At 36.3% G+C, this 27,575-nt stretch overlaps 1 protein-coding gene across 2 annotated transcripts in view; it reads left to right on the top strand.

Annotated features, from left to right (window-relative positions):
• The window catches only part of SACS (sacsin molecular chaperone), a 60,077-nt gene extending 33,656 nt beyond the window's left edge, over positions 1-26,421 (top strand). For both annotated transcript variants that reach the window (XM_056327438.1, XM_056327439.1), the window contains 5 exons: positions 2,967-3,078; positions 4,407-4,553; positions 5,839-7,321; positions 8,959-9,050; positions 13,008-26,421. In XM_056327438.1, coding sequence (XP_056183413.1) covers positions 2,967-3,078; positions 4,407-4,553; positions 5,839-7,321; positions 8,959-9,050; positions 13,008-24,568 — 13,395 coding nt within the window. In that variant the 3' untranslated portion in view covers positions 24,569-26,421. The remainder of the gene's footprint in view (positions 1-2,966; positions 3,079-4,406; positions 4,554-5,838; positions 7,322-8,958; positions 9,051-13,007) is intronic.
• Positions 26,422-27,575: the final 1,154 nt, after the last annotated feature.

The raw sequence follows: 27,575 nt of genomic DNA, 5'->3' as shown, positions 1-27,575 counted from the left end.
GGTTAGTGTTCTTTGTGGTGTTTTATCATTGGTCCAGGAGACTGCGAAGTTTGCAACATCAGGGCATGTTACGCTGTCGTGCTCTACATTTGAATGTTGAATGTTACATGTACAAGCCTAACAATGAAAATGACAACGTTGATTTAAGCACTAAAGATTTTTTTCAGTAAATAGGATGGTGAACTGGTAGAATGGAGTTCACCTCACCTTACTTTAGATATGGCTGGAGCACCTCCCCTGTGAAGAAAAGCTGAGAAAGTTGGGGTTGTTTGGCCTGGGGAGAAGAAGGGTCTGGTGAGACATTATTGTGGCCTTCCAACATACAAAGAGGGCTTATGAGAAAGATGGAGAGACACTTTATGCCAAGGCCTGTAGTGGTGACAGGATAAGGGGCAATGGTGTTAAGCTGAAAGAGGGTAGGTTTCGATTGGACATAAGGAAGAAATATTTTAGGATGAGGATGGTGAGACACTGGAACATATTGCCTGAGGAAGTTGTGGATGCCTCATCATTGGGAATATTCAAAGTCAGGTTCAATAGAGCTTTGAGTGATCTGATCTAATGAAGGATGTCCCTGTCCATGGCAGGGGTGTCGGACTAGGTGATCTTTAAAGGTCCCTTCCAACCCAAACAGTTCTATGATCTCAAGAAATACAAATAATTCCAAATTTGTTAAATCCCACAAGGGGAAAGACAGGTGCCTATAGGAGATGATTTGTCTGATTTATCATAGCTTCCTATGCTAATGTTTGAAAGTGTCATTTTGAATTTTTTTTTTTTTAAGAGCGTCTGGGGTGTTTAGTTCATGGTTGGATGTTAAACTTCTCAGCCAGGATGCTTCATCACATGGCTGTTAGGAGATTTATTTCCTTAGTATATGGGAGTACTAGGTTCTAACTAATTTCATTTGGTACAGATATATGTGTATATCTATCTGTATACATAAACCACACAAATACAGATGGTGTCAGGTGATGACAGTTCCTGCTGCCTCTTGGAAGGTTTTCTTTGCAACTGTGGAACTAGAAGTTGATTAATTTAGTGTGAATGCTTAAGATAAGCATATCTTCAATTGTTTTGGCAAACTGCATCCTGGATACGTTCTGAGCAGTGTCTATGCATAGGATGGGTGCTTACATTTTTACTGTTTCCTAGTACTAGTTGAATCTGTAAGAAGCATTTGAATCATGAAAGGTTCAGACCTTCTTAACAATTTAGACCCAAATTTTCATTCCAACATGAAGAAATAAGGTAATTATTCCTTAATGTCCTTAGAAATCAGATAGGTATATCTAAAAGTAGAAATGTTTCTCTTTTCAACAGTTTACAAGTTAGAGTTAACAGGCTGTTATGGAGGGATTACTACCAGGAATTTTGCTGATCTGATTGATTTCACTGTTCGGATTCTTCAAATACAATGCTATTACCGCTGAATGTAGCAGATGCTCCGTGTCCCACAGCATGAATGCAAGTCTCTGACTACATTGTGGTTTCCATACTTAGTATTTAATATTTCTAGAGGCTTTGGCTATCTTTCTGCGTCTTCTTAGATGATTGCTGTGGTCAGAATTGCGTGGGTTTTTTTTAATTAAATACTTGTGGAGATTCTTTAAAAATGTATTACTTACGCTGAACTGTGGGTATATTTCTTGCTATCTCATTGTGCTCCAAAATTATGTAAAGTGGCAATATAAACAGTATGTTTTGGTTACTTGTGTGGTATGCCTTATAGACTGAACGTATTGTCACAAAGTGAAAAGTCTAGTGGATTAGGGTTTTGAAACCAGATATTGAATAGCAAGGAGCTTATTTTACTGTCAAGAGTGTGTTAGAATGCAACCTAAATATCTGCTGCTAGGTGATGTGTTTTCCTTAAGTAAAGATTCATCTTGCTAACAAGCCTTTTATTTTTATGCATAATTTAATGGAGTTTATGTTGTATGAGTACACTGCATGTGATGTGATGTATTTACATAGCTTTTCAATTCAGCTGAGATACTTCCTTATGCCAAACTTAGATACACCCACACAAACATACACACATGTGTGTACGTGTGTTTATATATATGTACATGTGAGTGTGTATCTTTGGAGCCCTGATACACTTTGATTCAGTGTAAATAGAACATTGTGTGAAGTTCAAATTCTGTAGGGATGTATAGTCGTGCTTATGTGTCTGCAGCGTATGCTGTTGATGTAAATGTGACTGGCTAGGCATACTTTATTAATGGTAGTGTTTACAGAACTAGTTTATTGACATTTTAGTTATTGGACTTTTCCATAGCTCTCACCACTACTAATACTATTTAACAAATACTCAGTCTTAATGTAAGCCTCTTTCTATTGCATGGGCTTCATTCAACAGGTGAGATCTGTTGGCTCATGATTTACAGAGTTACTGGTCAGAACCCTTTGGCAGCCCTTTGCTGAAAGGGTGTGAGAAGTGAGCACCATGGCTTTTGAATGGTTGGTTCATACTGTGAAATGTGAACTTAAATGGAATTCAGCTGATGTAAAGAAGAGTGCTGTATATTGCCCTTTTATGACTTGTTGCTTCACTGTTGTCTTACAGCTGTTGTGTGGGCTTAGCAGTGAACATTGATATTTCTGTTGTTATAATTTTTTTGTGCTGTCTTGCATTGTTTTTAGGCTTGAGCAACTCTAATTCGGAATAATATAGCAGTAACAGTTTAGTAGCTTATTTCTCAACTTTGTAACTGTTAGTGTATGGAATTTGAGCTCCAGATTCAAATAATGTTTATAGTATTTGTCTGAATACTCCTTTTATAATGATGTCTGTTTTCTTTCAGGTAAACTGGATAAAATAATTTTGGTTGAAAAGTATGAAAACAATTACACTTGAGACAATTGCTTATTATTTTCTACAGCTTAAATTGGAGGGCCATGGCTAGAACATGTGCAACATTACTACATTATACTTTGTTTTTGTTTTTTTGCTGCCTCAGGAACTGATACAGAATGCAGAAGATGCTGGTGCTACAGAAGTTAGGTTTTTATATGATGAAACTCAGTATGGAACAGAAACTCTGTGGTCGAAGGACATGGCGCAGTATCAAGGTAAACATATTTTTTATTAATTTTGGCCGTTATTCTTCAATATGCATGTGGTTCTGTGTGTGTGGGGGGGTGCTGGTTTTTTTTCCCCCTCTCTCTTTTTTTTTTTTTTTCTCCTTGCTGTATGGAAGTGATCACCTTATTAGGTGCATATTTTGTCTATGTCCCAATATTGTTCTTTTCCAAAGCCAGTGTGGCAGTTGAAGGCCTTAAACTGTTTTCTTGTAGATTGTCAGTAGCAGCTTTCCCACTGCTTCCAGTTAATGCTGTTTGAGAAAGCCTTCATGTTCTGCTTTATTCTAAGTCCCTTCTTCCAGGGTGACTGTGTATCCTGTGGCTTATTACCCTGGGGTCACTCGATATTCCAAAATACAGGAAGAGATTTTTAGTAGAACAAATAAAGAAGGTTTAATAGGTAAGACCTAGGAAAAAAGAATTCTTGGGGTATTAGACAGTAATTTTTAGATTTTCTGTGTATTAACCTCTACATTTTGAGAGCTATCTCCAGTTCTTAATGTAAAGATGACCCTGACCCCTTCAGCGTTCTCCAGGCAGTTCTGTTTTCTTCCCTATCTTTTTCTCTCTCATACCAAACTTTGCACCATGCTGCCTGTATATTGCAAATGGAGTTTCTTGTAACTTTCAGGTTTTTATATCTTCTAATACAGCTTTGTGTGATAGAGGTCATTTATGTATTTATCAAACAAATTAGTTTGCATAATCATCCTAAAAGGCATTCAGCATGATTTGAAGATTACAGTGATGGATGATCCACTGCATCCTGTTTCTAGCTTTTTTCAGTTGTTAATTAGCCCCATTATGTCTTCTAATTTGAATTTGTCTCACCTTCTAGACACGGGTTATTGTTATATCTTGCCATGTATTCCCTTCCAGTGGAGGTTTTATTAGACCGTGTTAGTACATCTTTCAAACATCCTTTTGATAGACTGAACAGATTGAGTTTAAGCCTTGTGCCACAGGACACTTCTTTCAGACGTTTTGCTGTTTTCTGCATTATGTTCAGTTTTTCAGAATCATTCTTTTAAAATGTGGACACCAGAACTAGATACCACATCAGAATATAAATCTCTTAAGTAGCATATACGGAGGTAAATCCATCTCCTTGCCTTTAGCTTTTGCTGCTACTCTGTATCTCCCGTTCATCACCAAGCGTAATTTGATGTCAGCTTGAATCATAGCTTTCCCATTAAATTTGCACATGCATACTTTAAAGAAATACTTTCTTAGTTCTGTAAGTTCATTTCCTAGAAATTTTAAACAATAAAATGTTTCCTTCTGCCATCTTTTTAACACTTGCCTATTTATTATAGGGCCAGCGTTTTATGCATACAATGATGCAATTTTTACCCCTGAGGACTGGCATGGTATACAGGAAATAGCAAGAAGCAGGAAGAAAGATGATCCCCTGAAAGTTGGAAGATTTGGAATTGGCTTTAATTCAGTTTATCATATAACAGGTACTCTCAGTAGATATTTTAAAATGAAAATGTTGACATTTTAAATTGTTTAATTATTTTAGATATTCATCAAACATTTAGTATTTTCTCTATAGTGCATTTTAAAATTGGATTGCTGGCTAAGTTTCCTTAAGAAGCATTCATATTTCCTAAAACTCTAGAAGGTATTATTTGGATTTTGAAGGTTTTTGGAGGAGATTTGTTTCTTCTAGTAACATCAGTACTTAGTCCCTTATACTGAAATGAACATTCATTTACAATGTCATTTCAGTTATGCACTGCTTTTTATATTATAGAGGCCTATAATATAGGGTAGATATCTAAGTAGAAAATAAGTGCAAGTTTAGACTAGACTGAAACTTTTATGCAGGTTCCTTGCATACTAAGCAGTGATTTTATTTCATGGTAGAAAGGATATTCTGTAGCAGAAGTATTTACATTTACATTTGAGAGAGGTAGTGCATACTCTTTTACAAGCTGGTAGTATTCAGTCTTGAAACCTATTATTCTGGCAAAATGTTTTACCGCTGTACAGAAGAAGCATATAGCGTAAATAGTGCTTACAGTCTACATAGTTATAATAGTACAGAATAAGAAGCAAATTTTTGCTGAAATAAGATCTTTAGCTTGTGAAGTTAGCTTGTAAGACAGGATGTTTTTTCACAATATTTTATCTAGTAGAGCATGAATAAAAGCTTAGTATGTTCAGTAGTTTGATAATTCTGGGAATTTATGCTTTTAAGTGTGCAAGATTACTGTTTGCAAGTCAAGATCTGCAAATATGAATTTAATAGAATACATCTTTAGTAATTTTTTTTCTTCCTGAAAATATTGGAAAGATAGAATTACAGAGTTGAAAAAAATTATACTTTCTGTTGCTGACTGTTTGTTAGATTTCAAATAGTTGAATGACTATTTATATGTTTAATTGCAGAATAGGGGTGTGCTTGTTTCTTCCCTGTTTATAAGCACTGAATTATAAGTTATCAGAGTCATAGAATCATATCATGTAGGTTGGAAAAGACCTTTAAGATCATTGAGTCCAACCATAATCGTAGCATTTCCAAGTCCACTATTAAACCATGTCCCTAAGTGTCACATCTACACGTCTTTTAAATACTGTGGAGATGGTGACTCAGCCACTTCCCTGGGTATTATACTCATTCATTACTGTTTTATAACATTTGGGGTATTTTTCCCCCTTTTCAAAGTTGTTCCTTAAGCCTGTATTTGAAAAATGTGTTGCTTTAGGATTATTAATAGTTGTTGTTTTTTATGTATACAGATGTCCCTAGTATTTTCAGTGGTGACCAGATTGGAATGCTTGATCCCCATCAAACCCTTTTTGGATCTCATGAATCAGGCCAGTGTTGGAATCTAAAAGAAGATAGCAAGGAAATCAATGAACTTACAGACCAGTTTGCACCCTTCATTGGTGTATTTGGCAGCACTAAGGAAACATTTAAGAATGGAAACTTTCCTGGTACCTTTTTTCGTTTCCCACTTCGTCTGCAGCCTTCCCAACTGAGCAGCAATGTTTATGACAAACAGAAGGTTTTAGAGCTGTTTGAATCTTTCAGAGCAGATGCGGACACTGTGTTGCTCTTCTTGAAGAGTGTTCAGGATGTATCATTGCATGTTAGGGAAGCTGATGGAACTGAGAGGCTGATTTTTCGAGTAACTGCTAGTGAGAACAAGGCCTTGAAACATGAAAGACCCAATTCTATCAAAATCTTAGGAACTGCAATAAATCAGTATTGTAAGGGAGTTCCAAGCAATAGCATAACATGTGTGACATACCATGTAAATATAGTTGTAGAAGATGAGAGTGTTAAAGACTCACAGAAGACTTCTTGGTTAGTATGTAATTGTGTAGGTGGTCGAGGAATGTGTACTGAATTGGACTGTTTAGCTGATGACTTGAAATTTGTTCCTGCTATTGGAATAGCTATGTCTTTATCAACTAATGGGGAAGAAAAAGCGGCTGTAGCAGACTTTTCAGGAAGAGCATTTTGTTTTCTTCCTTTGCCTCCAGGTGAAGAAAGCAAAACTGGACTCCCAGTTCATGTTAGTGGTTTCTTTGGTCTCACAGACAATAGGAGGAGCATCAAATGGCGAGAGTTGGATCAATGGAGAGATCCAGCAGCTTTGTGGAATGATCTTCTTGTGGTAAATATAGTGCCAAAGGCATATACCACCCTTATTTTGGAAGCTATCAAGCGAATGGAGACTGAGAAGAATTCAGATTTTCCATTGTCAGCTGAAAGAATTTATAGGTTATGGCCAGATGAGAATAAAATCAGGGTACCGTGGAAACCGATTGTAGTACCTCTCTTTAAAGAGCTGCTCCAGCATACAGTTATTTACTCAGTGAGTAATCAGTGGATAAAGGTAGAACAGGTGCACTTTTCTGAAATGGATGAGAGTTTGGAGTACACACAGTCTGTTCTCAACTACCTCCAGAATTCAGGGAAGCAGATTGCCAAGGTACCAGCAAACATTGCTAGTGCAGTGCATCTTACTATTTCTACTGCTAAAGCTGTGAAAAAAGTGACTCCTGCTGTAATACGGCAAGTACTGAGGAAGTGTGGGCACAGTGGACCTGCTGAAGAAAAGCTTCATCTTTTAGAATTTGTGCTTTCTGATGGAGTCTACAGTGAACTGATTGGATTGGAGCTTTTGCCATTACAGAATGGAAATTTTATTTCTTTTTCCTCATCTGTGTCAGAACAGGATGTAGTTTACATAACCTCAGAAGAATATCCCAGGTATACTTAATATTTTAAATACTGTTTGTTTGGTTTTGGTGGGTTTTTTTTTTTAGTTTAAATGTTAAAACAGAGCTTCAGACTGTTACTTGCTTATAAGCAAACAGGATGATAAGCAGCAGCCTGTACAGTAATGAAATAATGCATAGATAGAATTCATTTTTCTGTATATATGTACATGTTTGTGTGCAGATGTCTCCTTTGGAAAGTTTTACAGCTGCTGGCCATTATAATTTTATAAAGAATTGTGTGATCTAGGCTTTAAGGGAACACCTCAGGGTACATTTCAAATCACCATTTTTCTGGCAATTATAAATAGGAGGAGGTTAGAAATGTGCATACTAGGAAGTACATTAAATTAGGTAATGATAAGAGTGTTTATTAAACTTAAAGTTTGAGATTGCTTCAAGCTGGTTTGTTTTGTTTTTTTGTATGTGTGTTTTGTTTTTTTTTTTACACAACATGCTTACTTTCAGTGAAGGGCTTAGTACTAATAACATACTGGTTTCAGAAATCAAGCAGATACTACCATGGTAAGAAGCGGGCTTGTCTTTTACATCTGCTCTCCCTATGTTCTTTCCAGTCCCTCTCCAATTAATTTTTTTTCTTTGCTTATTTCCCAGCTGCATCATGTTCCAATTTGGTTCACATTTTATCAGCCAAAAGAGCTTGCACTGACACTGTACAGGAGGGGATAGCAAAGGGCAGGCTAGCTGGAGTAAGTGACCTTCAGGTCACTGGGGAGAAAGCATGGCTGTTGGTAATGGACTCAGTTTGGTTAGCCTTATAAAACCGGTAAAAAAACATGTTATACCAGGCATAAATCTACTTGTTAGCTATGATAATACAGAAACTTGAAATAGTAATGCTTTATTTGCTTCTATTGTTGCTTGCAGTAATTATTTTTAATTCGAATGTCATAAATATGATAACTGACTTACATTAGGTGTTTTAAAACCACTTTCAATTTAAGAGTTTGGCTTTTTGCACATTCAAATTTGGAGCCTGCTGAAAAGGTAAAATAAGCTCTTAAGAATTTCTGTTAACACCTGTGGAAGAACAGGATTCTGTGTTGGTTTATGTATAATTAACATACCTGCTGTCAGAATTAAACTGGATAGTTATTTTTTATTTTAGGAAGACCAAAGCCCTGAAAAACTATTTAAGTGCTAATATAAAGGAAGGGAAGCGCAGGATGAGATGACTTTTGGTGACAGTAAGATGTGAAGTCCTAGAATTACATGTTGTATTTTTTGTATGCCTTCAAAAAGAATCTTTTAAGAGAGAATAGTAGGTGCAGTTTTACTTTTGTTTTTAAGAACATAAATAGATGAAAATTATTTTCTATTCCCAGTTTTAATATAAAAAAACCCAAACAACTTGCTTAGACCTGCTTTGAAAAGAACTGTAGTTGGAAAATTAGTTTCTTACTACTCTGTGCTTCTAGATGTATGATTTATTTCATTTATAAAGAAACACCCACTGAAAGCCCTATTCTGCATATGTAAGTGATTGCTTTGCATGCAACTGTTTTGCCATGATGATTACCATGCTGGTAATGGCTGTGCAGCAACATAAATGATGCTTTGCTAAAGTGTGTTTTGTTTTGTTTTGGTTTTTTTTTGATGGTGTGATAGATCACTCTTTCCTGGCCTGGAAGGAAGGTTACTTTCTGATGACTTGAAGCCTGAGGTTCTAGCTGCTTTAAAAGAAGCTGCCAAAAGCCGAGGTAATATGTCTCGTATTCTCCATATAGTGAAACAAATTTCTAATGGTTGAACACACTAGTTGTCAACTCAGGTTTAAAGTAATGTCTCTTTTGAAATTGAGTTCACATAAACAAGTTGGTCATCAAGGTATGATAGCCCATATTGTTTGAAGTGGGCATGACACAAATGAGAATTAAATCGACAAAAAGGCAAGGGAAGAAGGATGAAAATTTACAATAAAAGAATAGATACTTGCTTAGTAAGGCATGTGTTCAAGGTTCAGTAATTTTGTTCAAATAGTATTCCGCCACTCCAGATGGTCTGAATTGTATTTTGCATATGCAATAGCTATGTCATGATTTTGGCATTGTAGATAATCTCTTACCTCACAATTGCAATGACCACATCAGTGTATTTTTTTAAACCAGGTGAAACCAGCTTAAGCATCTAGCCTCAAGCATACTGTAGATCACATAATTTCATCAAGTCTTACCTCAGTCTTAATTCATAGCTTGTAGTTGTGTCCATGTGGACCTACTGAAATACTTCCTTCCAATCTTGGTCAAAAAACTTTGTGAAGAAGTTTGCTGCATCTGTAAATAAGATGCTTCTATGTTTAATTGCCTTCACAATTTATTTTGCTTCTTTTCTGTTTGGAATTTTTCTATAATTTACCTTTCCACCCTTGGGTTTCGTTTCAAATTTACCAATCAAATGCATAGTTTTGAGTCTCAGAAGTCTTTCCATGTAAACACAATTTGCAAACAAGTCACTCGTCAGCTTATTTTTAAACAGTACAAGAATATGGTAAGCTATTCTTCAATGTCTAGAAAATGTGCTTTAAGAAAAAGATTCTTATCTCTGGGTTTTTTTTTAATTTGCTCATTTAATCAGAATTCTTTTTTAGACTGAAGATATTAGAACCAGACATAGAATACTATAAATCATTGTCTTGATTTGCTTTTCTGAATACCCTTTATCATGGTCTTCAGTCGTTCAGTCACAGTGTATTTCTTCAGTCTGTGTTCTGACCTTTCCCCTTCAATCCTTTATATGTTCTCTGTTTATTGTTCTGCTTGTTCAGTTGGAAGCCTCCTTTCTCCATGGCTTGATCATTGCTTATTATAAAAAATAATAAGAAAAAAGAAAGATAATTCTGAGACAAGATGATAAATTTTCAAAGTATGGCAAAGCGCCCATGAAAACACTGAAAGAATTGGGAGTGACTTATTGCATAGTGTAAATATTTAAAATAATATAAATTGTATAGAAGATGTGAAGTCAGTGCTGAGACTGTCAATAAATATGAAGAACAGCAAGTCTGAAACTGCAATAGAGAAAACCTTTGTTCTAAAAAGCAGAATTGTCAAAGCCTTTGGGTATATTATATGATGTGTGTCATGTATATTGTTGCAGTAGAATATGATTGTTTTAGTATTTTTTTCCTGTTACTTTTTCCAGTACTGTTTGTAATTTGTTTTAATGCAGACTATAAATTGTTGAAAGTAGTGATTGCTTTAAATTGTGCATCCAAACAGTGAATATTCTTAATCTGGGATAGAACCATAAAGAAATACTGTTTATTGTAGTAGTAATTTCTGGGACTTTAAAAGAACAGAAATATATAGGGATCAAGACAGTCACAGTGAGATTAGATGGATAGAGGATTGTATGGAAGACAAAATATTAGGTTTAAAAAATGCCAGTTCCTTGTGATGATACCTTAAATTGACTTTTGAGATGTCCTACACAATAAAATAAAAAATGGACCAAAACAACGAAAACAAAATACAGGTTTGACAGACTATATGCCATAATACATCTTAAACAGAAAAAGCAGAGGTGACTAAAATTGAAAAAACCCTATGTATTCATAAAGCAATCCCTTGCTAAGCTCCTTTTGGACATTCCTTCACTTCCAGGCTTGGTCTCTGAGTTGCAGCCAAGGCTATCTACTCTTTTTAGTTCCTGGGAAGTCTTTTGGTTGCATTTGAGGTCTTGCTTCTGTCTCTCTTCTTCCTCTGGCAGTTTCTTTGAATGATATTTTTCTAGGGACTTGTTCTTCGTTGGTAGTATTCCTCTTATTGATCAGAAGAACATATTTTTGTAAATTAATATGACAAGGTTAATTCTTCTAAATATTCTAGAAACGCTTAAGGACTTGAAGATAATCCTTTACAAGATTTTAGAGTCCTACTTTTCATTCTACCTCCTCCTAAGTTATTCTTCATTCTATTTTGCATAATTGTGAAGTACAACTGCAGTACCATAGAAGTTGTGCGTTATTATAAAAAGTATTAGAGGGGCTTTTGGTAGGTTTTGAAACCTTACCTGTTGCAAGTTTTATTTACATAGCTATAGAAATTACATCAGAGAGATTCCTGATACAGTTGCAGAAATAGAAACTTCCTTGTATTATTTGAGAAGATGGGATGCAATTTTTAGAATTGTTGTACAAAGACAACCAGATCTTGTTATCTGATTTTTTTCTCTCCTAAAATGTGTACTGTATTTTTCTAATTAATAACTGTTGCTGTATTTAGTGTGTTAATGTGTAACTCACAGGATGTTTTCTAAAAATGGATTTGATTATATTCTAGCCCAACAGCTTCTCTGGGGATTTTCAGGTATGATTATTAACGGAAGATGTACTGGTTTGGATTGAAGCTTGATATTGTGTGAATTTGGTGATGAGCTATTCTCATTACCCCAGCTTTCTTGTAAAGAGAACTTGCCAAATAGAGCTGCTAAAATATAGCTACCAAAGATTAAATAATTGAGAACCTTGTAGTTACATGGACATTATCGATATTTTAATTTGTTTATTTATATATATTTAAATTCCTATGCAGGAAGATTTCCAGTATTTTAAGATCACATGTATAGGTTTTAAAACAGGATTTCAAAAATTCTGTGCTCAAATAATGGGATTTAAGCTTAGCTTTTAAGTAGATTCTTAGCTTGCTGATCCACTGCTGCAAGTATTTCTCACTTTCACAAGGCTGCAGTGTTTACCTGTGTTTTCTGTTTAGTAGAAATAACAGAATGCATAGCTCTGTAGGCATGAACTGAAAGAAAAAAAATCTTTTCTGAAGGATATCTGACTACTGACTTCCAACAGAGCAGGGACAGTAGATAATACCTTTAATTAGACTGTTGATTTTAAGGAAATGGCAGTGCTATCTAGAGGGAAGAATGATCTGAAATTCAAATAGATTTCTTGCTTCCATTTCTGTCATTGTTTTTTATGTCATTGAGAGGTAGTGGTATTTTTATATTCTGTAGCATTTTCTTACCCCTAGACATTATGTAGTTTTTAAATATAAGCTGTCTTAATGATAATTAAGAAATAAGTGTTAAGAGGGCTTTGATAATAAGAATAAAAGCACATACAACTAAACTTAATTTCAGCATTCCTTGCACAACTGAGTTTTGTTGCTTGCCAGTTTTAGTGTAAGATCCTCTGCATCTGAACTGCTTTTTGCTATATCTAATAAATAATCCTTCAGATCTATTTGAATTTTTGCAGCTATAGACAAGCAAATACATTAGGCTCTTATTTACCACTAGGGAAATAAGTGATGTAAAGAATCAACCAAAAAAACTCCCCAGAAGTTTGAAGCTTCTACTTTGATTGTAAATCTGTAGTTGCTATGTATGCCTGAGTTATCTTAGTGTCAAACTAACAAATGCAATAACATATTTATTGTTTCCAATTTGTGTTTATTTTTATATTAATATGGAATGTATTTGCTTTTAATTAACTTCTAAAAGCAAGGGGGGCTGGTATCTGCAGTTCTATTTAACAAACCATTTTTTTTCCACAGGAAGAATAGACAGGACACATGTCAGACTTTTTTTTTTTCCTTTCTCTTTTCTTTCTTTTTTTTTTTCCCCTCCCCTAACAACCAAAAGCACTTTGTTATGTAGTACTGCTCTGTGATTTTCATATCTTTGTCCTTTTGTGGTAATTTCAGGAAGGCCATGCACTCAGCTGCAGCTTCTGAACCCAGAAAGATTTGCCCGGCTCATTAAAGAAGTTATGAATAGTGTGTGGCCTGGCAGAGACATGGTGGTACAATGGTATCCAGGTTTGGAAGACAAAAGTCACCCATCAGTTTCCTGGCTTAAGATGGTCTGGAAGAACCTGTATATACATTTTTCTGATGACTTGAGTGTGTTTGATGACATGCCGCTTATTCCCAAGACACCGCTGGAGGAAAACCAAATGTCTGTGGAACTGGTTAGATTTAGGAATCCATCACCTATCATTCTGGAAGATGAATCTGAGACTCAGCTCCCGGAATATTTAGCTGATATTATTCAGAAAGTTGGTGGAGTTGTACTTAAGAAGCTGGATATTTCTATCCAACATCCACTTATAAAAAAATACGTGCATCCACCATTACCAAGTGCTGTTTTACAAATAATGGAAAAAATGTCCTTACAGAAACTATGCAATCAGGTTGCATCATTCCCATCAACGCATAAAGATGCTCTTAGGGCATTCTTAGCGAGTTTAACTGATGCAAGTGAAAAAGAGAGAAGAATTATTCAGGAATTGCTAATATTTAAAAAAATTGAAAAATCATCTGATGAAAGTGTCCCTGTTTTTACTGGGCTAAAAGGTAGTAAGGTATTACACCACACTGCCAAAATACCTCCTGGTCTAAGATTTTCTATTCCAGTAATTGACAGCAGTGATGAAGCTACTATTCGTTTAGCTAACCTGCTAAAAATAGAACAGCTAAAGAGCACAGATTGCTTGAAATTTGTTATACAAGACATAAGAAGTGATTTTTATTCATACAGTGAAACAACACAGATAATGCAATGGGTTCTTGAAAATCTGACTTTTCTGAAAAATGAGAATACAGATGTGATAGATTGGCTGACATCACTAAAGTTTATTAAGGTTTCACAGGAAGGGGTAATGTCAGCAAATGAACTCTTTGATCCTGAGGTAGAACTTCTGCAAAATTTGTTTTATTCTGAGGAGGAAATTTGCTTCCCTCCTGCTATCTTTATGTCTTCAGATATACTTCATTCTTTGAGGCAAATAGGCTTAAAAAATGAGGCTAATCTTGAGGAAAGTGATATTCTGAGAGTGGCAAATAAAATTGAAAGTTTGCATGCGAACTCTAACACCAATCATGATTTACTGTTAAGAAAAGCTAGAACTCTTTTGATGATTTTGAACAAAAACCATACACTGCTTCACTCATCTGAAACAAAAGCTGCACTGAAAAAAATAAAATGGATTCCTGCATCTAAGGAAAGACCTCCAAATTATCCAGGATCCTTAGTTTGGAAAGGAGATCATTGTAGCCTGTGTTTGCCACCAGAAATGTGTGATATATCTCATGCAATTTTAGTTGGTTCCTCAGTTCCTCTGGTGGAAAATGTGCTGCTGGATATACAAAAAGCACTTGGCATCCCCACTAAGCCCAGCATAAAAGCAGTCTTAAAACATTTCAAGGTGGTGGTTGATTGGCACGGTTCTAAAACCTTCAGTGATGAGGACTATTATCAGTTTCAGCATATCTTGCTTGAGATTTATGGATTTATGCATGATCATCTAGAAGAAGGCAAAGAAGCTTTTAAAGCCCTGAAATTTCCCTGGGTTTGGACAGGTAAAACATTTTGTTCCCTCACACAAGCAGTGATAAAGTCAGTACCTGATCTTGATCTCCAGCCTTACCTACATTATGTGCCAAAAACTATGGCAAAATTTCACCAGTTATTTAAATACTGTGGTTCAATTGAGCAGTTAACGCCAGACCATGTTTCTATGGTCATTCAGAAAATATATCTAAAAAGTGAGCAGTGTCTCTCAGAACAAGAGAGCAAACAAAATCTTCACATTATGTTGAGCATCATAAGGTGGCTGTACAGCAATCAGATTCCTGCAAGTCTGCATACACCCATGCCACTGTACAGTGGCAAACTTCCTTACAAACTTGCAATGAGGCCAATTCATGAGTGCTGTTACTGTGATATCAAAGTTGATGACTTAAATGATTTGCTTGAAGATTCTGTTGAGCCAATAATTTTGGTGCATGAAGACATACCAATGAAAACTGCTGAGTGGTTAAATGTCCCATGCCTTAGCACAAGATTGATTAATCCAGAAAATATGGGATTTGAGCAATCTGGGCAAAGAGAGCCTCTGACTGTAAGAATTAAGAACATTTTGGAAGAATACCCTTCAATTTCAGATATCTTTAAAGAACTTCTTCAAAATGCTGATGATGCCAATGCAACAGAATGTAATTTCCTGATTGACATGAGAAGAAATATGGATATAAGGGAGAATCTTCTGGATCCAGGAATGGCAGCGTGTCATGGTCCAGCTTTGTGGTCATTCAATAATTCTGAGTTTTCAGATTCTGATTTTCTAAATATAACTCGATTAGGAGAGTCTTTAAAAAGGAGTGAAGTTGACAAAGTAGGAAAATTTGGACTGGGATTCAATTCTGTTTATCATATCACTGATGTTCCTATTATTTTGAGCCGGGAGTTCATGATTATGTTTGATCCAAATGTTAACCATATCAGTAAGCATATTAGAGATAAATCTAACCCTGGGATCAAAATCAACTGGAGTAAACAACAGAAGAGGCTGCGAAAATTTCCCAATCAGTTTAAGCCATTTATAGGAGTTTTTGGTTGCCAATTACCACTGTCTGTAGAATCTCCTTACAGCTACAAAGGAACACTTTTCAGGCTGTCCTTTAGAACTCAGCAGGAAGCTAAAGTGAGCGAAGTCAGTAGTGCATCTTACAATACAGCAGACATTTATTCTCTTGTGGACGAATTTAGCATTTGCGGTCATAGACTGATAATATTTGCTCAGAGTGTAAATTCAATGGTTTTGAAATACTTGAAAATTGAGGCAGATGATCCTGGGGTGGCACAAGATGTTGTCACTATAAAAAAAAATCTCTGTTCTTCCAAAGCCTTGACTGCACCAAATATAAGTGTTTTAAAGGAAGCAGCTAAACTCATGAAGGTCTGCAGCAGCAGTAATAAAAAGCTTCCCACTGAAACACCAAAGTCCTCGTGTATCTTGCAGATCGTAGTAGAAGAATTTCACCATGTATTCAGGCGGATTGCTGATTTACAGTCTCCACTCTTCAGAGGTACAGAAGATGACCCAGCTTCTTTCTTTGAAATGGCTAAATCGGGACAGATGAAAAGATCAGCTGATGAATTGCCACAGAAAACAGTAGATTCAACAACATGGCTTATATGTTCTTGTATGGACGTTGCAGATGCTTTAAAATTTTCATTACATGAAAGTGGACGAAGATTAGGTCTTGTTCCCTGTGGTGGAGTAGGAGTGTTGCTGTCTGAAACCCAGGATCAAAAGTGGCTTGTGAAACCTAATTGCAACACCATAGGTGAAGTGTTCTGCTATTTACCTCTACGAATAAAAACAGGCTTACCTCTTCATATAAATGGCTGCTTTGCAGTTACTTCAAATCGGAAAGAAATTTGGAAAACGGACACGAAAGGAAGGTGGAATACAGTATTCATGAGGCATGTTATTGTAAAAGCCTACATAGAAGCACTTTGTGTTCTACGTGACATGGCAATCAATGGCGAGCTAGTTGACTACAGTTACTGTGCAGTGTGGCCAGATCCTGATTCAGTTCATGATGATTTTTCTGTAATTTGTCAAGGGTTTTATGAAGACATAGCTCATATGAAAAGCAAAGAAGGAATCAAAGTATTTTCTGATGGTTTCTCTTGGGTTTCCATGAAGAACGTAAGGTTTTTAGATGACTCAATACTCAAACGACCAGATGTTGGACCATCAGCCTTTAAGATCTTTCTGAAGTACCTTAAGAGAACTGGTTCCAAAAATCTGTGTGCTGTAGATCTCCCATCTTGGGTAAAGACAGGATTTGAAGAAGCAGGATGCAAATACATATTATTGGAGAACACTTTCTCTGAGAAACAGTTCTTTTCTGAGGTATTTTTCCCTAATGTTCAGGAGATTGATGCAGAGCTGCGTGATCCTTTGATGCGTTATGTTCTCAATGAAAAAGTTGAGGAGTTCTCAGGAATTCTTCGTGTTACTCCCTGTATTCCCTGTTCGTTGGATGGACATCCATTAGTGACACCATCAAGACTGATCCATCCTGAAGGAAGAGTTGCAAAGTTATATGATGCCGAAGATGGAAGATTTCCTTATGGCACCACTCAGGATTATCTTAACCCAGTTATTTTGGTTAAACTTGTTCAGTTGGGAATGGCTAAAGATGATATTTTATGGGAAGATCTGATAGAACGTGCAGAGTCAGTAGCTGAAGTCAACAAGATTGATCATGCTGCAGCTTGTCTCAGAAGCAGTGTTATATTGAGTCTCATTGATGAAAAACTAAAATCTAGGGACACCAGAGCTAAGGAGTTTGCTGCAAAATGTCAAAGCATCCCTTTCCTTCCTTTCCTTAGCAAGCCAGCAGGCTTCTCACTGCACTGGAAAGGCAGCGATTTTCAGTCTGAAGCGATGTTTTCAGCCACTGATCTTTTCACTGCTGATCATCAAGATGTAGTTTGCTTAATACAACCAATTCTTAATGAAAATTCCCACTCCTTCAAAGGCTGTGGTGCTTTGTCATTAGCTGTCAAAGAATTTTTGGGTTTACTGAAGAAACCAGCTGTTGATTTGGTCATAAATCAGTTAGAAGAAGTTGCAAAGTCATTTGATGGTATCACATTATATCAAGAAAACATCACTAATGCTTGTTACAAATATCTGCATGAAGCAATGTTACAGAATGAGTCAGCAAAAGCTATGATAATTGAACAACTGACAAACTGTAGTTTTATTCTGGTTGAGAATGTGTATGTTGACCCAACAAAAGTCTCTTTTCATTTGAATTTTGAAGCAGCGCCCTATCTCTATCAGTTGCCTAATAAATATAAAAATAGTTTCCGTGAGCTATTTGAAAGTGTGGGTGTAAGACAGGCTTTTACAGTTGAAGATTTTGCTGTAGTTCTGGAATTAATAAACCAGGAAAGAGGGACCAAACAACTAACAGAAGACAACTTTCAGCTTTGCAGGAGAATAATTAGTGAAGGAATATGGGGCCTCATTAGAGAGAAGAAGCAGGAATTTTGTGAGAAGAAGTATGGTGAGATTTTGTTACCTGATACTCGTCTAGCACTTCTGCCTGCAAAATCTTTGTGTTACAATGACTGTCCGTGGATTAAAGTTAAAGACACAACTGTTAAATATTGTCATGGTGATATTCCAAGAGAAGTTGCAGTAAAGCTTGGAGCAATACCAAAACGCCATAAAGCTTTAGAAAGATATGCATCCAATATCTGTTTTACTACCCTTGGAACAGAATTTGGCCAGAAAGAAAAATTGACAAGTAGAATTAAAAGCATTCTTAATGCCTACCCTTCAGAAAAAGAAATGCTGAAAGAGCTCCTTCAGAATGCAGATGATGCAAAAGCTACAGAGATCTGTTTTGTGTTTGATCCTAGACAGCATCCAGCGGATAGAATATTTGATGAGAAATGGGCACCACTTCAAGGACCAGCACTGTGTGTTTACAACAATCAGCCTTTTACAGAAGATGATATTCGAGGGATTCAGAACCTTGGAAAAGGTACAAAAGTAGGAAATCCCTGCAAAACTGGACAATATGGTATAGGTTTTAATTCTGTTTATCATATTACTGATTGCCCTTCTTTCATATCTGGCAATGATATACTTTGTATTTTTGATCCTCATGCTAGATATGCACCAGGTTCAACATCAACAAGTCCTGGCCGCATGTTTAGAGATTTAGATGCAGATTTCAGAACGCAGTTCTCAGACGTACTGGACCTCTACTTAGGAGATCACTTTAAACTGGATAATTGCACAATGTTTAGGTTTCCTCTTCGAAATGGAGACATGGCGAAAGTATCAGAGATTTCCTCAGTCCCGTGCTCAGATAGAATGGTCCAAAATCTTTTAGATAAGCTGCGTACAGATGGAGCAGAACTCTTAATGTTTTTGAACCATATGGAAAAAATTTCTATTTGTGAGATAGAAAAAACAACAGGAGCACTGAATGTGCTCTATTCTGTACAAGGCAAAATCACTGATGGAGACAGACTGAAACGAAAGCAATTCCATGCATCTGTAATTGACAGTGTAACTAAAAAAAAGCAGCTAAGTGAAATACCTGTGCAACAGATTACTTACACAATGGATACGGAAGACTCTGAAGGAAATCTTACAACTTGGTTAATTTGTAACAGGTCAGGCTTTTCTGCCATGGAAAAAGTATCCAAAAGTGTGGTTTCAGCCCACAAGAATGAGGACATTACTCTTTTTCCACGTGGTGGGGTAGCAGCTTGCATTACTCACAATTACAAAAAACCCCATAGAGCGTTCTGTTTCTTACCGTTATCATTAGAAACTGGATTACCTTTTCATGTGAATGGACACTTTGCTCTGGATTCTGCAAGAAGAAATCTGTGGCGTGATGACAATGGTGTTGGAGTAAGAAGTGACTGGAATAGTAGCTTAATGACAGCACTGATAGCACCGGCCTATGTTGAACTGTTGATTCAGCTGAAGAAACGGTATTTTCCAGGCACTGATCCTACAGTATCAGTGCTGCAAAACACACCTGTTCATGTTGTGAAAGACACTTTAAAAAAATTTTTATCCTTCTTTCCGGTTAATAGACTTGATATTCAGCCGGATTGGTATTGTTTGGTGAAAGCAGTTTACAGTTGCATATATGAAGATTTGAAGCGTCTTTTACCTGTTATGCGAGCTCCAAATATCGATGGTTCTGATTTGCATTCTGCTGTTATCATCACATGGGTTAACATGTCTACTGTGAACAAAGGCAGGCCATTCTTTGACAATTTACTACAAGATGAATTGCAGCATCTCAAAAATACAGAATACAACATCACAACACGGAAGACAGTAGCTGAAAATGTTTACAGACTCAAGCATTTACTCTTAGAAATTGGATTTAATTTGGTATATAACTGTGATGAAACTGCAAATCTTTACCACTGTTTGGTAGATGCAGATATTCCTGTCACCTATGTGACACCTGCTGACGTCCGACTATTTCTGATGACATTTTCTTTTCCAGACTCTAATTGCCACATTGGAAAGTTACCCTGTCGTCTTCAGCAGACAAATTTGAAACTCTTCCATAGTCTCAAACTTCTGGTTGACTACTGTTTTAAAGATGCAGAAGAAAACGAAATTGTAATTGAGGGCTTGCCACTCCTTATTACTCTTGACAACGTTTTGCAAGTTTTTGATTCAAAGCGACCGAAGTTCCTAACGACATACCATGAACTGATTCCATCTCGCAAGGATCTCTTTATGAACACATTGTATTTGAGATACAACAGTATTTTACTTAGCAGTGAGGTAGCGAAAGTCTTTGATATCAAAAGTTTTGCTGAATTGTTATCATCTGTGTTACCTAGGGAATATAAAACTAGAAATTGTATGAAATGGAAGGAGAACTTTGCAAGTGAATCTTGGCTTAAAAATGCCTGGCATTTTATTAGTGAGTCTATAAATATTAAGGAAGAGCAAGAAGATATGCAAGCAAAATTTGATGATGTTGTTGAAACCTTGAAGGACTGGACTTTGCTCCCAGGTGTAAGGTTTACTGTCTCAGCTAATCATCTTGTTGTGCCAGAGTGTGATGTTCTGCTGCCCCTCAGCATTATGCATACAGCTGTTTTTCCAAATGCTCAGAGCGATAAAGTCTTTCATGCTTTAATGAAAACAGGCTGTATTCAGCTGGCATTGAACAAAATTTGTTCCAAAGACAGTGCTTTAGTGCCTTTGTTGTCAGGATGTACAGCAAATATAGATAATCCTTCAAGCATTCTGAAAGCCATACAACATATGATACAGACATCAACTTTTAGGACTGAAAAGTTAGCAGAAAGTGACTTTGAGGCTCTCTTAATGTACTTCAATTGCAATTTATGTCACTTGACATCTCAGGATGACATTAAAATTTTAAAGTCTCTTCCATGTTATAAATCGATCAGTGGCCGATACATCAGTATTTCAAAATATGGGATGTGTTATGTTCTCACAAAAAGCATTCCATCAGTAGAAGTAGACAGATGGACACAGTCTACTTCATCAGCTTTTCTTGAAGAGAAGGTTCATTTGAAAGATTTGTATACTGTGCTTGGCTGTGTCTCTGTGGATGATCTTGAAGTGTACTTGAAACATCTTTTGCCAAAAATTGAAAGTCTGTCTTATGATGCAAAATTAGAACACTTGATCTACTTAAAGAATAGGCTAACTAGCATTGAAGAAGCTTCAGAAATGAAAGAACAGCTGTTTGAAAAGCTTGAAGGCATTTTGATCATTCATGATGTAAGCAGTAGATTAAAACCTGCAAAATATTTTTATGACAGGACTGTGAAAGTCTTTGAAGTTATGCTTCCTGAAAAATTCTTCATACCTCAAGATTTTTTTAAGAAACTAGAGCAGCTTACAAAACCGAAAAATCAAGCTGCGTTCCTTCCATCATGGGTAACTTTTCTACGACATATCGGATTGAAATTCATAATTTCACAGCAACAGTTATTACAGTTTGCTAAGGAGATCAGCATGCGAGCGAATACAGAAAACTGGTCTAAAGAAACACTACAGAATACTGTCGATGTCCTCCTTCATCACATATTTCAAGAAAGAACTGACCTTTTGTCAGGGAATTTTCTGAAAGAATTGTCATTAATTCCTTTTCTATGCCCTGAACGAGCTCCAGCAGAATTTGTTAGATTTCATCCTCAGTATCAAGAAGTCAACGGGACACTTCCTCTTATACGATTTAATGGGGCACAGGTGAATCCTAAATTCAAACAGACTGATGTGTTGCAGTTGCTGTGGACTTCGTGTCCCATTCTTCCTGAGAAAGCAACACCTTTAAGCATCAAAGAGCAAGAGGGAAGTAGTCTTGGTGCGCAAGAACAACTCGAGCAAGTTTTAACTATGCTGAATGTTAATTTGGACCCTCCCCTGGACAAAGTTATCAATAACTGCAGGAACATATGCAATATAACAACTTTGGATGAGGACATGGTGAAAACTAGGGCTAAGGTCCTGAGAAGCATTTATGAATTTCTTAGTACAGAGAAAAGGGAATTCCGCTTTCAGCTTCGAGGTGTTTCTTTTGTAATGGTGGAAGAAGGCTGGAAGCTCCTTAAGCCTGAAGAGGTGGTAATAAACCTTGAGTATGAATCTGATTTTAAACCTTATCTTTACAAACTTCCTTTAGAACTTGGTACTTTCCATCAATTATTTAAGCATTTGGGTACTGAAGATATTATTTCAACAAAGCAATATGTTGAAGTTTTAGGTCGCATATTCAAGAGCTCTGAAGGAAAGCAATTGGATCCTAATGAAATGCGCACAGTTAAGAGAGTAGTTTCTGGCCTGTTCAAAAGTCTTCAGAATGATTCTGTCAAGGTTAGGAATGACCTTGAGAATATGAGGGATTTTGCCCTTTACCTCCCCAGTCAAGATGGTAGGTTGGTGAAGTCTAGTATCTTAGTTTTTGATGATGCACCCCATTACAAAAGCAGAATCCAAGGTAACATTGGTGTGCAAATGCTTGTTGACCTTAGCCAGTGTTACTTGGGCAAAGACCATGGTTTTCACACTAAATTGATAATGTTATTCCCTCAGAAACTGAGGCCTCGCTTACTTAGCAGTATTCTTGAAGAACAATTGGATGAAGAGTCTCCTAAAATTTGTCAGTTTGGAGCATTATGTTCTTTGCAGGGAAGGTTACAGTTACTGTTGTCTTCGGAACAGTTCATCACAGGGCTCATTAGGATTATGAAACATGAAAATGATAATGCTTTTTTAGCTAATGAAGAGAAAGCAATAAGGCTTTGCAAAGCTTTGCGAGAAGGTTTGAAAGTTTCCTGTTTTGAGAAGCTGCAAACAACATTAAGAGTTAAAGGTTTTGCTCCTATTCCCCACAGCAAAAGTGAAACATTTGCTTTCCTGAAGAGGTATGGAAATGCAGTAATACTGCTTTACATACAGCATTCTGACAGCAAAGACATAAATTTCCTGTTAGCATTAGCAATGACCTTAAAATCTGCAACCGACAACCTGATTTCTGATACCTCGTATTTAATTGCCATGCTGGGTTGTAATGATATTTACCGGATTGGTGAGAAGCTTGACAGTTTAGGAGTGAAGTATGACTCTTCTGAGCCATCAAAACTTGAACTACCAACACCTGGCACTCCTATACCATCTGAAATTCACTATACGCTTCTTATGGATCCAATGAATGTCTTTTATCCTGGTGAATATGTTGGTTACCTTGTTGATGCAGAAGGTGGTGATATATATGGATCATATCAACCAACTTACACCTATGCAATCATTGTTCAAGAGGTAGAAAGAGAAGATGATGAAAGTCCCAGTTTTCTAGGGAAGATTTACCAGATTGATATTGGATACAGTGAATATAAAATAGTGAGCTCTCTTGACTTGTACAAATTTTCAAGACCGGAGGAAAGTTCTCAAAGCAGGGATAGCGCACCTTCTACCCCAACCAGTCCTACAGAATTTCCAGCACATGGACCAAGGACAATTCCACCTCTCTTCACTGGTAGAGAGAGCCACAAAACAATGTCCTCAAAACATCACTCTCCAAAAAAAATAAAGTCAAACTCATTGCCAGAAATATTAAGGGAAGTGACATCTGTGATTGAACAGGCTTGGAAGCTTCCAGAATCCGAAAGAAAAAAGATTATTAGGAGGCTCTACCTTAAATGGCATCCAGATAAAAATGCAGAGAATCTGGATATAGCTAATGAAGTTTTCAAACATTTACAGAATGAGATTAACAGGCTGGAAAAGCAGGCCTTTATGGATCAAAATATGGACAGAGCCTCGAGAAGACCATTTTCATCCTCTGCTTCTCGATTTCAGTCAGACAAATTTTCCTTTCAGAGGTTTTATACTTCATGGAATCAAGAAGCAACAAGTCACAAATCTGAAAGGCAACAGTATAAAGAAAAGTGTCCATCTTCCACGGGGCCATCTTCCTCGCAACGCTTTTTCGTCCCACCTACATTCAGGTCTGTTGGCAATCCTGTAGAGGCACGTCGATGGCTCAGGCAGGCCCGAGCTAACTTTTCAGCTGCAAGAAATGACCTTCATAAAAATGCCAACGAATGGGTATGCTTTAAGTGCTACCTTTCTACTAAACTAGCCTTGATTGCAGCTGACTACGCTGTGAAGGGCAAATCTGACAAAGACGTAAAACCAGCAGCCCTGGCACAAAAAATAGAGGAATATAGTCAGCAACTTGAAGGGCTTACAAATGATGTTCAGACATTGGAAGCTTATGGAGTAGATAGCTTAAAAACTAGGTATCCTGACTTACTTCCTTTCCCACAGATTCCCAATGACAGGTTTACTTCAGAAGTTGCTATGAGAGTGATGGAATGTACTGCTTGCATCATCATAAAACTTGAAAACTTTATACAACAAAAGGTATAAGGGATATGAAGAGTTTAGGGAACTGTTTTGTCAAGAGCTTAGGTGTTTCGTGTGATGAGATACAAATGCAACTGTGCAGATTACTGATCATCCAAGAGGTTACACATTGCCTAGCAGTTTAAAAGTGTAGTGCACAAAGGCGGACGGTACTGAAGTACTTAGAATTGAAATGTATTTAAATGTGTTTTGTTTTTTTTTTTTTTTTTTTAAACTGAGCCTGCTGTATAAGCAAACTGTAAAACATGAATATTTTTTAAAATTTGCAAGGAAACTGAGCTGCAAAAATTAGCTGTATGTACAATATTGTGATTAATTGGCATATTATTGAACTGCACTTTATATAACCAAAGCTTAGCTTTCTGTTAGAAGAAGCCTGTAATTATAACTCCTTATTAGATTTTATTTCATTTAATATAATGTTTCCAAAATGGTAATGTCAGTTTTCAGTGTACTAATCTTAAGACTGGACATACAATGAAATAGGAGATGGGATGGAAATTAAAATAATTTTGGAGGTATTGCTCCAAAGCATTTCTGTAATCTTTTGTGTTCTGTGGTTATCAGCTGGATCTGATTATCGATTTGCTGCACCATCACGTTGTGAACATTTAAAGGATAGTTCAGTACCTGTGAACTGGTACAGTTATTTTAATGCTGAATAATGATACTTGATTTAACATGCAACTTCATGTTATGCATTGATTGCATTTACTTTTATTATAAAATAATTATTTAATTTACTTTTTTTTTCTAGAGCCTGTCATCTTTTGTTTAACGAAAAATGCATGCGGATGATATAAAACTGATGAACATTATTATATGGTGTTTTATGATTTTTTTTGAACACCAAAACTGTTTTCAGACATCTAAATGCTTGAGTTTCTTTTCTTCCCCGCCCCGCCCCTGGTGTGTGTGTGCCTTTGTGTGTGTACATAAATATATATATATTTTTCCACAAACATTGATAATAGTACAATTCAGTAACCCATTTTTGGTGTACACTGAGCACTGGTTTTTGTTACATGTTTAAGGGTGCTGCAAGGTAATGCTCTTTTTATTTTGCTGTTCACTACAGCCCTAAAGAAGTCTGATTTTTAGTTCACAGTCTTTGTTTTATTGTTTGTAATACTTTTGGTAATGTCATGCAATATGTTCAACATTAGCTGTTTGTAAAAAAAACTTTAAAAAAATAAAAAAAATATGGAAGGATAATGCTAAATGGAGGGATTACTCTTTGCTGGATCAGTCACATTTGACATAAATGTTAAATGCTTTCCAGTGACAGGCTATTACAATTGTTCACTTGACAGCACAGTGAAACCATAATTTTAACTTACAGAATACAAAGGAAAATAAACCACAGTGAGCTTGCAGGGCTGATAGAGCTGTGATAGTGTTGTAATCAAAAAACAAAACAAAACCTATGATGAAGGCTTCTTCAGTTTTGTGCAAATTATAAATGGCTTGTTCTCTTCTGAAAAACCTCACAAATTGTAGTGGGAGAAAATGTGATGTTTGGAAAACAATACTGCTTCTGATTGTGAAGCCCTATTATTATTTCTGCTATTAGATAATAAGTGCCATAATTTTAATAAAGAAAAATGCAAACATGTATTTCAGTCTGATGTGTTTTGGTTTTATTAAGTAGACTAAATTTACCTATTATTTCAAGCTTTCTTTTATACAGGTAAATACACAATCTTTTTTTCAATTAATTCTGAAAAAATATACAAATATTATTAAAAAGCAAAAAGCTATTTTCTTGCAATGACAAATGTTTGCAGTTTTCTCAAAGAAATTGTACATTTTGATGGTTTTTCTTTTCAATAAATAGCATTTAAGTAAAACACAAATCATGGTGTGCCATGAAATAAATCAGTTAGTTAATTCCCTACGTTTTTTAAATAGATTCCTTTGTGGCTCTTACTTTGTGCATTGTCAGGCTGTATTCAGGGTAAGCAAAACACTAACAAAAAGAAACAGTTCCTGTGCTTTTCAGTTTAAATGGAGCTAAAACATAAGGTAGCATGCAAACAAGAGAGGAGCAACATGAACTCTCAGTTTTAGGTGAGATCTTGAGGAAGGAGATCTTTTAAGCACATAACTGAGTTTTGTAAGTGACTTACGTTGCCTTACCAATATTGTTATGAACGACTAAACTGTCTGTGCAGAACTATTTTTAAAAAAAGTATTTTATTTTGTATATATTGTTGAGTGATGACACCGTGAAGAAGAAAATGGTCCCAGTTCTTAGGATCTGGAGCAATTTTAAATATTGAACCAAAGTAAGCAAGGAAACCTGAATGACACAGAAAAATTAATTTATTGTACTATTTCTGGGTTGATAGCATCAATCAGTTGCAAAAAAATTTACATATGGATGCAGAGAGACAGGCAAGAGTGTCTCAATTGCAAGTCTCTTTTCTTTTTTTAGTTGTTAACTCACTGTAACAGCTAGCCTAAAGAGTCCTCACGAGACCAGGAAATCCTATTGCGATAGAAACTGATTTCATAAGTGCCATTTAATTCCTGCATAAAAATTAAGAAATAAATAATGAAATAATTGATGCTTCCATTTGGCTCAGCTGGGAGCCTCGGGAAACGCGGAACGTTATTTGTTTCTAAGCTGGGCATGGAAGCTCAGAACAGGTAGTATGTAATGATTCTTTAGTAGGGGTGTGTAGAAGTAAATGTTAGCATGTAGGTTCCACAGAAATACGTTTTACAAGTAACTCTGCACATTACACAAGTTCACAAGGGAGAGAATGTCTTTTCAGCCAGGTATATGTCCTAGTTTATCTTCCACAAGTACCAGTAATGTGTCTAGGAAAAGCAGCTTCGGTAGTCATGTCTCCCAGGATTGTAGTTGTGAGGTTTAGCAAAGATCCTGTAGTGGTTCAGGAAACCGGTTTAACTGTACTTCCATAGCTTAAATCTAAGGAACTGCAGTTGTAATAAGCCTTGGAGGTTTCTTACTCATCTTGTGGAAGCTTTAAAAGTTTTCCTC

Source organism: Falco biarmicus, chromosome 2 (genome assembly GCF_023638135.1).
Source record: "Falco biarmicus isolate bFalBia1 chromosome 2, bFalBia1.pri, whole genome shotgun sequence".
Classification (NCBI taxonomy): Eukaryota; Metazoa; Chordata; class Aves; order Falconiformes; family Falconidae; genus Falco; species Falco biarmicus.
This window is presented reverse-complemented; position numbering and strand designations above follow the sequence as displayed.